The sequence below is a fragment of the Mastigoproctus giganteus genome, chromosome 10 (genome assembly GCF_048544385.1).
Source record: "Mastigoproctus giganteus isolate SK-2022 chromosome 10, ASM4854438v1, whole genome shotgun sequence".
In the NCBI taxonomy this organism is placed as follows: Eukaryota; Metazoa; Arthropoda; class Arachnida; order Uropygi; family Thelyphonidae; genus Mastigoproctus; species Mastigoproctus giganteus.
The window spans coordinates 125,531,876-125,545,480 of NC_143584.1; the positions used below are offsets into that span (position 1 = coordinate 125,531,876).

General features: G+C 35.7%; 1 protein-coding gene across 1 annotated transcript in view; it reads left to right on the top strand.

The window, feature by feature from the left end:
- The window catches only part of LOC150079270 (echinoderm microtubule-associated protein-like CG42247), a 202,901-nt gene that overhangs the window by 92,691 nt on the left and 96,605 nt on the right, over positions 1–13,605 (top strand). The window contains exon 8 of the mRNA XM_090383013.1: positions 3,844–3,981. Coding sequence (XP_090239139.1) covers positions 3,844–3,981 — 138 coding nt within the window. The remainder of the gene's footprint in view (positions 1–3,843; positions 3,982–13,605) is intronic.

Genomic DNA, 13,605 nt, shown 5'->3' on the forward strand with positions numbered 1-13,605 from the left:
GCGATTTTGTCACACCCTCTCCCCCACCCACTGAGCGCTGTTTTGACCGGGAAAGATAATTTTAGCCATGCCCATGTTTTTTTGTGGCGGAAAATGTTCACGGCGCTTTAAAATTCACATTTTTTTAGGTTTCATTTTATGTTAAATCAGCGATCGCGAATACAGATACCGCGAATAGCAGGGGTTTACTGTATATATAAGTTGTATTAAAAATTTGTATTAATATATTGAATTAAATTTGCATAAATGGATGTGATAGTTAAACAAAGTGCCAGCAATTAGCAGGGTGAGGAAAGTAGAAAAAGAAGTGTAGTAGATTTATGAAAGGTGAAAGAATGTTAAAATCCTATGATAAATTATGATAAATTAAGGAAAATTATGGGCCGCATTACCAAGCCAATATAAAGTAGGGGAACTGTAAAGGAAAATTAGTACATCAAAATAATAATATAATGCCAATAAAATGGAAATAAAAATGAAAATATGTTATAGCTGTCATCAGATATGGGGAGAAACATATTTAGAAAATGGTTGAATATAGGTAATGCAAATATGCACGATCTGATGTCAGCAGAAATAATTATTAATACATGATCAGGTATTTCGTCGGTGTATATTTCTGCTGACATCAGATCATGCATATTTGCATTACCTATATTTGACCATTTTCTAAATATGTTTTCCCCCCATATCTGATGACAGCTATAACATTTTAATTTTTATTTTTATTTCCATTTTATTGGCATTATATTATTATTTTGATGTACTAATTTTCCTTTACAGTTCTCCCACTTTATATTGGCTTGGTAATTCAATTCAGCCCATAATTTTCCTTAATTTATCATAACCTTTAGGATTTTAACATTCTTTCACCTTTCATAAATCTGCTACACTTCTTTTTCTACTTTCCTCACCCTGCTAGTTGCTGGCACTTTGTATAACTATCACATCAATTTATGCATATTTAATTCATTATATTAATACAACTTTTTAATACAACTTATATTTACTCTTGCATCCTTTAATGCTGCTTTGCACTTTTAGGTGCATCTGTCATACCTATTTATTAATTTTGCATTCACTGAAACCATTTCATCAACTGTACACCTTTTTCATATGTAACTCTTTAAACATTACCTTTATAGAGTTACATTGAATGCCCATTTTTATATATATATATATAATATATATAAAATGGTCGAATATAGGTAATGCAACTTACCTATATACAGGGTTTGTTGTTGTTGTTTGTTATTATTTGGTTTTTAGGAGTATTAGCAACTAAGGCCATATTGCTCCGGGAAATGTGGTGGTCATTCCCTGACCTTTCTGCATCCTCTGTATTTGGTGGTGATGGGCTCGAACCCCGGTCTAATCAAGAAGTGAGTGTGCTACGCACTGCTGCTCCTTCCCACCTGGCTACGGAGGCGCCCCTATATACAGGGTGTCCAAAAAATGTATACACACTTTTATCAGTCCATAACTCAGTAATCTTTTTTCCTTTTCAGTTGCAAGTCGGTGGTAATAATGGAGAAGACCAGCAGACTTACATTTGAACAGTGTAAATTTGTGTTGAAGTGGTATTGGAAGTCGGAAACCAACTCCAGAGACAGTTTAGGAGTGAATACCACACTGAACCACCAATTCGTCTCAAATTCATGTATTCTTAATAAGTTTGAAGCAGATGGCACTGTGCAAAATGTGCACAGGCAACAATCAAGAAGACCTTGCACATCCATGAGCTCCACGAGATCACAAGAGGTGCTGGAACTTTTCTGACAAACACCAAGGAAATCTGTCTGACAAGTTGCTTGTGAAATGGCAATCCCCAAATCCAGTGTGCATAACATTTTAAAGCATGCAAAATGGAAAAGATGCATTCCAAGATTAGCAGGCCCTGAACGAAGATGCTCCTGATCATAGGGTTGAATATTGCAAGTGGTTTTTAAGAAAATCTGCTTGCTAGGACTTATCTGGATGAAACTTTCCCAAACTGATGGACTGGATGAAGAGGCAGTGTTGAGTTCCCTCCATATTCTTCAGATCTAATGCCATTGGATTTTTATTTATGGGGATACCTCAGAGATAAAGTTTATGCCACAAAACCACAATAATCGCAAAATTACGGCAAGCTATTGGCATGATCAGGTGTAGTCCCCTGATGAAATACCTGATCATGTATAAATATTTACTTTGGCTAACATCAGATTTAATTGCATATTTTCTCTACCCCCCCCCCTTTTTTTGACTTATAGCCAAATTTGCCCACCCATATCTGATGCTAGCTACCATTACTTTTATTAATTTTTCATTTTGACTTGATAATTTTTACTTTATGTCATCGCCAATTGGCTTTACAATTCAGCCTATAATTTTACTTAATTCATTATAACATATAGGATATTCACATTCTTTCTTTCTTTTTCACACCTATAATTTCTCATATTTCTGCTATCCTTTTCCTATTAGCTTTGGCATATTGTGTAATTTACACTTCCATCTTCACACTTAACTGACTTATTTATTAAACCACATGCACGCACACGCATATATATATATATATATATATATTTTTTTTTTACACATAATAAGCAGAAATACATGTGCATGAGCACATTTGAAATTTTGCTTGCTTAATAGTCTTTTAAACTGTAAAATAGAAGAGACTAATAGACTCTGTTTGTACTTTCGAGTTTAAACTTTATTTTCAGCAGAATTAATATTTTTTTTGTTATTTTGAAAATAAAAATAAACATTTTTTAGATACTCAGTTTTTGATTAAAAAAAATAGAAGTTACAAACAAAAAGTATTGCAATCCATTAAGAAAAGACAAATTATTGGTAATGTCAAAGCAGAATTAAAAAAAGAAACTGTGTTTTCCAGAAATTAAAAAAAAAAGCCAAATTGCTGTTTGTCACAGCTGGTGGGGGGCACTACCACTGTTGGGTTAAGAGTGCAAAATTTCAAATACTGTGGATGAGTTGAGAGTTAAGAAAAAAAAAAGAAACAGCTTGAATTTCCATAACTTTTAATTTTCAGGAAATACAAAGGAAGTTGTTCTAGAGTGCAAACATTGTGAAAATAAATGAATTAGAATGTGTTTGGTGCATTAGTACTTTTGATAAAACACTACCTGTCAATTGTCTCTGACAATTTCTAGCCATGAGTCAAATGTCAATGTCCCCACCTCTCCAGACCTTGTTCTTTGTGACATCTTATTTCTAAAGATGAAATGTGAGTTAATGATGTTATTTTTTTGGAGATTTAGCATTAGATCCTTGACAATATCACAGAAAAAGAATTTCAGATGTGCTTTCAGCAATGGCAGAATCACTGAATTAGAGCATAAGTCCCAAGGGAACTATTTTGAAGTAGATATAATGCAGTAATGAGTAAGTTAAATGAATCTTTGTATATGAATTCTAATAATTTGTGTCTGATCCTTTAAATTTATTCAACCTATCCATTTCCATAACACCAGATGGAAGTTTATTTCAGGACTTCATTACTTTCTGGCTGAAGGCAAATTTTCATATATTTGTCCTGTAAACCACCATTTCAAATTTAAATTTATGCTGCAACGCGCGTGTCTGTGTGTGTTCAGAGAAAGAGTAAGGATGCCATCAGTATTAAGTTTACGCTACCCATTTAAAGCCTTAAACACTTTAATCAGGTCAGGTCTCTTCACAGATGCCTAGTTCCTCATGTACCAAATTATCAAATAGTAGAAGTCTACAGCAATGGGATTATTGAATAAACATTCTGTACTCCTTTAAGTAAAATAGATATTTACCAATGCAAATTATAATGTCAATAATTTTAAGCACATTTTTTTTATTTAGGAAATCAAGCAAGATGTTATTGGTGGTGCATTTCATCCATTAGAGGACAATCTACTAATAACTTATGGTAAGCAGCACTTGGCATTTTGGCTGAGAGGGAATAATGGCTTCTTGGAATGCCAGGATAGTGTAATAAAGGTAGGTTAGTCATTTTATGTTATACAATGAAAAAGGCTATAGTAGCCAGATATATTATTTGTGATAAAGATATTATATCCACTGGCTTAGGCTGTTTACAAAATGAATACATCTAGAGAAAAAGTAAAATTAATATATTTAACTTTGAAATTACATTGAATAAATCAATTACATACACTACTAATAAGATGGCAAATGAGCTTTTGAGAATGTTATCTGCATTTTTTATCAACTCACAATGAGTGTAATAATGGTTACTAGAAACTTTAGAAGAGTGGTCAGACATGCATTGAGTTATTATTATTATTATTAGCCATATGGTGCAAGGAAGCCTGAGGCTTATGCTGCACCAGCCAAAAAAAAAAAAAAAAAAAAAAAAAATCCCCGAGTTACCCTGAGAGAGAGAGAGAGAGAGAGAGAGAGAGAGAGAGAGAGATACTGTGGTTCAAGCCTGCGTGACCACTAAATGCAGTGCTGTTATGTAGTCATCCTGGAGTATAAACAGAAAATTTATTTATTTAAAGTTAAATTGAATATGCACATGATTAAGACTGACTAATGGATACAGAATGCAAAGAGCATTTGAAAGCTCTTTTTTTTTTTTTTTTTTAACTATATTTTATTAGTGTAAATCATTTATTCTGTGTAATTTCACAGTTACCAATTTTTTTTTTTCACCTCTAAATGTGTTCATTTTGTAAACAGTTTAAGCCAGTGGATACAATAATTTTATCATCAAACACTTTATATTTAAGAGATTGTACTGTATACCAATTAATAATTTCATATAAAAAATGACATGAAAATTGGTAATAATATTTCTAATACTGTGGATGAGTTGAGAGTTAAGAAAAAAAAAGAAACCTGTTAAAGAAACAGCTTGAATTTTCATAACTTTTAATTTTCAGGAAATACAAAGGAAGTTGTTCTAGAGTGCAAACAAACATTGTGAAAATAAATGAATTAGAATGTGTTTGGTGCATTGGAGTTAAATTGTAAACAAAATGTTGGTGGTTGTGATGTATAGTACAGTAGACTTTCAGAATAACGACACCTTCCGGGGATTCAAGGTGCTGTTATTTCGATTTTTCCGTTATCTAGAAAGTTTTATTATTATATTTTAATATATTTGATGCAGAAATAATGAGGCTAAATAAGAAATAGAAAGATTAAGAATGCAATTTTATTAACTGCACATAAACATGTTGATGATCCAGTGTTATATTCTGCTATTAATACACTCCTACTTATGCTCTGTTCTGTTTTCTTTATTATATCGAGTTTAGTCTGCATGAGTAGCACATTGGTATCCTCACTGTCCTCCCCACACTGGGTGGAAAAGGCCCAGGTTCGAATCCCATCGATTACACGGGGAACTTTAATGGGCTTTTTTTTTCACTCTGGGGCTGAGTTAGTCAGTCTCAGGAGTGGATAGCAAGGTTTTTTCCTTCGGAAACTGGAGTTTTTCATCCAGCAAAGCAGGCAAAAGGAGGCAGATTTACCAGAGAACACATGCAATTTACAGACACAATACACATGGGTATATGAATTAACTTTCTGGGTAACCCTAATGTAATAGTTTGGATTATATCAAATTTTTTTCACTAAGCTTTAATATTGCTCCTCTTTTCTTCTCTGTATTAGGTTTATTAACTCTAGGGGCCATAGTGAGGGGTTTTTAATTTAAAATAAATGTAAAACAGTGGTATAATCAGCAATATTAGTACAGAATTCACTTTCAAAATGGCAAACATAACAAATACAGTAATCACGTGACTTGCCATTTTCTTTTTTTGGTACTGCAAGACATCTGCGCTGTATGCAAACATCTGATCTCAATGTGCTGTTAGTTCGAATGTCCCGTTGTTTGGGGTGCCGTTATTTCGACAATCTACTGTATATGTTTGAACTGGGTTTGAAGACAATAGCAGAATTACATGCTAATTGAGGAGAACAGTGTTCATGAAGACACCTATAAAAACACATACAACAGAAACAACATCTGTGCAACAGGAGATGGAGTGAGTTAGTGAAAAGGGGATCATTAAATGAATTCAGTAAATGAATTAAATGAAAAAAAAAAGGTATTCAATGTAGCCCACTCTTTGAGGATATTTGACATCAAATGTAAAGAATATGGAATATATGGTATAATATTTTTGATATAAATCTTTAGTAATTACTAGGGGAGAGAGAGAGAATGTTTTTTTAGAAATTAAGTGCAAATATTTTGTTTTGTATTACCAAGTTGCACAATAGTTGGACTTGTATATCATGCTTTTATGTAGTACAATAAATTTCACATCACATGAAGCTGCTTCTTGATAATTGATAATTTATTTATCCCTATTTTGTGTTACAATTGTTGGGAGATAACAGCAAGAAGGGAGGGAGAACACATAAGCCAGTGGCTTTTTAGGGGATGTTCCCTTTGAAAAAGATAACAATAAAAACAGATCTGAAATTACACAGGTGTTATTTAACAGATACATCATAAATAAATTGGACATGTTTCTACATTCCATTACAGACTTCGAAAAACCAACCACCTATGTCACGTGGTTAACAAAAGTTCTTATAATTACATTGTGACTTTCATACTTCTTATTTTACAATAAGAAGTATGAAAGTAAAATATGATGAAATAATTTCCTAGTGTTACAAGCTTTTTGACAGCTATTCCTTCAACTTGTTTACATAATTTCCAAACTGGTATGCATTGTGGAATGCAAAGTTCAGGAATTGAGTGGAAGGTGATTTAGATCAGACATCCCTGGTGATGTATTCGGTTAGGAGCTTCTTGAACCGGTATAATGAAATGGCATTTTTGATATTTTCAGGAAGATTATTCCAGGTTTTTGCGCCACTGTATTTTATATTTTTCTGACCTGTGGCTTTTCTAAAAAGCAGAACCTCCAGGTTCGCTTCATTTCTTAAATTATATGTTATTTCTTCTTCTTCTATTATTATAAAAAAAGATCTGAAGAGTTGGAGGAAAGTTTGGTATTTTCAAAGCATTGTAAACAAAGACTGTCTCAGCTTTTTGTATCAGTTGGTAGATGCTTAAGAGTTTTGCTACCTCATATCTCGAAGTCACCAATGCATTCCAGGGAAGGCCTAAAATTGAACAAACACATCGATTGACAATTGAATTGATTCTCGCAAGGTTATCGTGACTGGTAGTACCCCACGAGATTATTCCATATGTGAGGTGAGGCTGCATTAAGGAAAGGAATACTAGTCTGAGAAGGGAAAGAGGCACCCAGGCAGAGGCTCGGGCGAGTATTCCTGCTAGTGACGAAGTCTTCTTTCGTAAGGTGATCATTTGTTTATCCCAACTCAACGTATCATCTAGCCAGATTCCTAGAAACTTGGTATCATTCACCCTTCCGAGTTGTTTCCTTTGTATGTTATTTCGAAATCAATATTTAATGGTTTATTTTTCATCCTAAACACCATATATTTAGATTTTTCTGGGTTTAGTATAAGCTGATTCTTTTGAAGCCAACTATGCATTTCAGAGAGCAGAGCAGAGATCTTGCTTTGAAGCTGGTTAGGGTCTTTATCAGTTGTTGGCTTCTGTTGATTGAATTTGATCATTTCTTTGTTACAGAGATGTGTGTCATTTACTGTATGAGGTGTGTGTCATTTATTGTATGTATGTCATTTACTGTATATTTACCTATACAGAAAGCTTTAGAAACTTTATTTCCCTTTTAATTAAAATTATTTTTCTGTATATTGCATAAATTACTTTTTTTTTTTTTTCACATTAAAATATGCATGAATAATGTTTTATTTTATTTATAAACTGTATATCCTATAGAAATTTGCCTTCCTAATAATTGGTTACCCGTACTCAATAATGAATAATAAATAAACTTATCTACAGTAGTGAGTACATTTGCAATAACATAAAATCATCACTCGTTTTTTATAATTTTCATGAGTCATCTAATGAAAGAGGGAAACTTTAGTTTTGGAGATTTAAAAATTGGATTGTTATTATATCCTATAGAAATCCTATTCTGTCTTATGGTATATATCCTGTGATCCTTGAGGCTTGTCAAAGGCATTTGCACAGCATTCTCTCTCATATGACAAGCAAGGGCTTGCGACCTAAGAGTCTAAAATGCTGATGGAACTAATATTCAGACAAGTGGCCTGCATTTCAGTGAAGTCCCATTCTGTTACAGCTAAATCCTCTGCTTGCACCTTCACAATGGTGGGACTGTTGGTAACCCTGGATATAAAATGCTATACCTGGAGGAGGAGGAGGAGTAAAGTGGAGGTGACCACCCAGGTGTGAACCAATGTAAGCAGGAACTGACATGTAGTGTCCACACCATACAGAGGAATGCTGCCCGTCTGTGTTTCCGGGTGATACTAGGTGGTGGATGACTCTCATCAACCACTCCAGTGCCACCGTTTTGTGGCTCAAAGTGGCAAAACCCATGCTAGTCTCCAGAGCAGAGCAAAGCTTCAACCCCCCCCATCTCTACCATCATGCAATATGATTTTTTGAGATTAGGATGGACATCATGGCGAGATCCAATCTTCCATATATTTCAAGGATACAGCTCTAAAACTATGTTTGCAGGCTGGCTACTAGATAGTCCTCCAGACCAAAGTTATTGGTAACTCTATGGGAGTCATCTGATCGGCTAATATATAATCTCACTGCCTTTACTCTGTGCCAGATAGTGACTGAAGGGAGTCCAAGTATGTGTATTCAGGAGACATTGTCGAGGCTATATTATATCAAAGAGCTGGATATATTCTTGCTATATGTATTCGATATCTAAAAATTTACTTCATATGTGTGTTCCCCCACTTTTATTTTACTACTTTATCTGAATGCATCATGAATAATCAAATTAATAGAATAAACTTAACTGTGAAAAGATGTAAACCTTCAAAAACATATTCATTCATTTCCTAAATATATGTGGTCTCAGTTTCAATCTCAGTGATGTTCACTTTCAGCTGTGATCTACCGAGCTCCACTTACATTTACTGACAGAATCCCAGTTATTGGTTACCTCAACCACTGCTCATCTTGGTTGTCCTAATTATTCTCTGTATGGCTCCTTTCGTTGTTGTTTGTTTGTTATTTGGTTTTTAGGAGCATTAGCAACTAAGGTCATATTGCTCCGGGATATGCGGTGGTCATTCCCTGACCTTTCCGCATTCTCCGTATTTGGTGGTCACGAGCTTGAACCCCGGTCTAATCAAGAAGCATGTGCTACGCACTGCTGCTCCTGCCCACCTGGCGTGTGCAGTGAGATTATACATCCAGGTGGGCAGGAACAGCAGCTTTTACTTTAAAAGTAGTACTTGTAGGTAGTATTTAGAATCTCCTCATTTTGAACTTCTCCAGCTTAAAATCTCTCTACCCCATTTTGTCAAATTCATCTGCTGCCTCTGCTAATCAGTTGGAACTCTTTTGCTTCCTTTCTTTAAAACTCAACTTTCTTCAGTCCAACTTTCCTAACTATGAGGTAATTTTCCTTGGTGATTTTAATGTCACAACTTCAGCTGGTTTCTGTTTTCTAGCCACTCAGACCCAGCTGGTTGAAGATGCTGAGAGCTTCTGCAATTATTAATGACCACACACAGATTTTTCATTTACCTACTAGAAAACCAGACAATCCTAACCATTTGGCCAACATTCTTCATCTTTTTTTCACAAACAGCCTTTCAAAGTACATGGTAGAGGTGAGTCATCCTCTAGGCACCTCAGATCACAACTTGGTGATAGTCTTGATGAAGTGCTTCAGGGGAGCGTTTCTCTCATGACTATTCTCAGCCTTGTGTTGTTTGGCATTACAAGAATGGAAAATGGGATGATCTCTGAGATTTCTATTATTTTCCTTGGCTGGATTACTGTTTTAAATCTTGTGATGTCAATAGTCAATATTTGTTCAGATTATGTCAGTGAAATTATTCTTGTAGAGATGAAATCCTTTATTCCACATTCCACCTTAAAACCTTATCCTTTATCTTGATTTTCCAATAAGTGCCAAAGCATTAAGCTGTTTGAGAAAAGAATGTTGTGTCCAAATCTCCAGGTTCATTTTCTACTTACAATAAAGCTGGTCACAATTGTAAACCATCAGTCCAAAGTAGATTTTGAACAGGCTAAGAGTAGAAAACTTGCTTCTTGTCCAAATGGTAAATGGGCATTCTGGTCTCTTGCCAAACTGTTGGCCTCAACGTTTGCTCACATATACTCTCACATCTGTTAAACTCTGTTGGTTCTAGCACCACTTCAGCTAAAGATAGAGCCAACTTACTAGCATCCTACCTTTCTTCTAATTCTGGTATTGATGATATAGGTAATACACCTCCTACCATTCCCAGTACACTTTACTCAGTGCCCCCCCCCCAGTGGTGTTCTGTCAAAAGGATATCAGAATAATCTTAAACAGTTTGATGCCAAGAAAGCTTCAGTTCCTGAAGATATTTCTCAACTCCTGAGCTTACTTGGCCTCAGGTGCCAAGCAGGTTTGTGTCTTTGTCAATGAATTTGTGCTCTTTCTTGAAGAAATAAAATAATTGTTTCCTTGTTTACAATATGCTCAATGAAATAATACTTAGTAAAGAAATCACTTTACTAGATCAGGAGGAAAGTAACTTTCTTTCTTTCTTCTTTTTGTTTTTATTTTTATTACTAACCCTCTACTGCTTGCTCACAGGATGGTACTGCTCTTGCCTCCATATGCCAGGTCCAGTAACCTGGAGGGGATAAAGTTCTCCCTTCCAGGGCAAACAGTTCCCAAAGTCCAGAAATCCACTGGGTACACAGATCAAACCCTGTCAGGTTGAAAACAAGAGGAGCCTGATTCTGTTTCAGCAAAACATCAAAAGACAAGTAGACAGAATCCAAACTCCAATATTCCTCATTGTCCATTCAGTGCAAGAACAACCGATCTCAAAATCCTCTCCATTTCTAGTGCAAAATGCCTAGAAAGTACAGTAGGTACTCTGAGGACAGTTTGTCATTTAAGATTAGGAGATTTACTGGTTGAAGTTACCATAGTTTGACATTCAGAGCAACTACAAACACTAAAAAGTTTTGGTGGAACCTCTGTTACCACTTTTTTGGTGGGACCTCTGTCGTCACTGAATGGACCTCTTTAGTCTGTCAGATGAAGAGCTAGAGCAAGAACTGCAAGATCAAGAAGTCATCAGTGTCAGACAAATTACGATAAAGCAAGATGATATACTAGTTCCCACTTGAAACATAATCCTCACTTTTGATAATCCCAACCCACAAACAGTGATCAAAGTAGATTACCTTAAGTGTTAAAGCCTAAATTCCAAACCTATTGCACTGCTATAAGTGCCAGAAGTTTGGGCACTCACAGTTAATCTGCAGAGGAGCAGTTGCCTAAGCCATGTGTGGATCCACTGTTCACATTAACACCGACTTCATAGCCACAACATCAAATTGTTCTAACTGCAAAGAAATGTATCTGGTTTATTCTAAGGAGTGTCCCCTTTGGAAAAGTGAAAATAAGATAAATAATACAAACTGAACACATTGTAATCTATCAAGAGGCCAAAAAATCCTTACCAGCCCTGGTTACTAATAAACCAATTTATGCTCAAGTAACTGCAAGACAAATATCAACTGCTGTCCAAATAGAGGTAACCATCACCAAGCGAACCACTAGCTGACTGAGCAAGATCAGTATTTGCCATTGTACCAATAAACCAAACAACAAGCAAACAAAGTAAAGCTGTAAATACACTGATTACTGTACAACAAGATGCTGTCCCAGAACAGCATATTGTAGTATCTACTATTCCTGATGAAAACCAAACAGACTGCATGGACTTAGAAGATAGTTCACACAAAGATGACCAGATTCTTGAACTATTCACTGACAAGGAGATGGATATAGGAAAACTATACTCTCCAAAGATGGGGAAAGTAAAGTTGAGCAATTTAAACTTTCAGTCCCCAAAAAACAAATCGAGGGTTCCACTAAATCCAAATAAAACTTACCTTCTTGCAGTGGAATTGTGGAGGCTATCATAATAATGTGACTGACGTCCGAGATCGCATCTCAAAATATAACCCTATTGGTTTCCCTGTTTACAGGGGAAACCAATCTAACTCCTCATATAACTGTCTCACTCCAAAACTACATAATATGTAGTTTGGATTGTGCACAAGATCATGTTGCACACAATCCAAACAATCTGGCACATGGAGGGGTGGCATTGATAATCAACTCTCAGATATACTCAAAACCAGTCACACAAAAAACAACCCTTGAAACAGTTGAAGTATAAGTCAAAATTAACTGTGATTTAACTGTATCTCATTATACTTGCCACCTAATCAAATTATAAGCTATGCCAACTTAGAAGACTTAGTGGTACAACTTCCTCAACAGTCACCACCCAATGTGGAGAAATAAAAACTTGTACTAATGTGGATAAACTATCAAAAAAATTACTCAATTTTGAATCGACATCTAGTGCTACATACAATGTCTCCTTCACAATGTCAGAATTGCAATGCAACCTGATAACCCTCAATAATGGAGCACACACTTATATGCATCTTCCTACAGGATTCTTCCTACTTCAGCTATTGATGTATCTCTGTGCTCAGCAACCATATATCCTTTATTTGGATAGACTATTCATAGCAATCTACTGTGTGGAGATGATTACCCCATGATATCCAGCATTACACACTTTTCTAACCAAATGGCAAATGTAACTTTTCCAAAGCTGATTAGGATGCATACAAGTAGCTGGCAATACTGGAAGAAATGCATGCCCAACAAACATTCATAAACTTGGCAATAGAATATATGTTTAACCAAATGCTATGGGCAGTGGAGCAAGCATTTCCAAAACAATCCAAAAAAATATCAGCATGCTCAAAGGTGTGGTGGAATGATGAATGCAGTGCAGCTAAAAAGAGAATAGAGCATGGAACATCCTCAGGAAGTTCCCAACAACTACAAATCTCATCCATTTTAAACAGGCTTGGACACAAGCAAAACAAATTAGGCAGATCAGCAAAAGAGAAGCATGGGGATGTTTCACTTCCACATTCGAGAACCACAACAATGCAAACCACATGTGCCAAAATACAAAAAATGTGCTCAAAACACTCACGCATCAACTTTCCTATGCTCAATATCAATGGTTGTGATGTTACACACAACCACAGGAGATTGCAAATACTTTTGTCAAATAATTCATGGAAATTTCAGCTACAACACCTTACATTCACCCCATTTTTAGGCCCTCAAAGTACAAGCTTAAAATATTTGATCAATTTTGAATCGGCATCTAGTTTGTTTGTTTGTTTTAGAGTTTTATGGCACATTAGCATCTAAGGCTATAATGTGCCAGCAGCATCTAGTGCTGCATACAATGTCCCCTTCACAATGTCAGAATTGCACCATGCTCTAGCCTTCACCAAACTCAGTGGTGCCTCCGTAGCCAGGTGGGCAGGAGCAGCAGTGTGTAGCACACTCTTCTTGATTAGACCGGGGCTCGAGCCCGTGACCACCAAATACGGAGGATGCAGAAAGGTCAGGGAATGTCCACCGCATATCCCTGGAGCAATATGGCCTTAGGTGCTAATGCTCC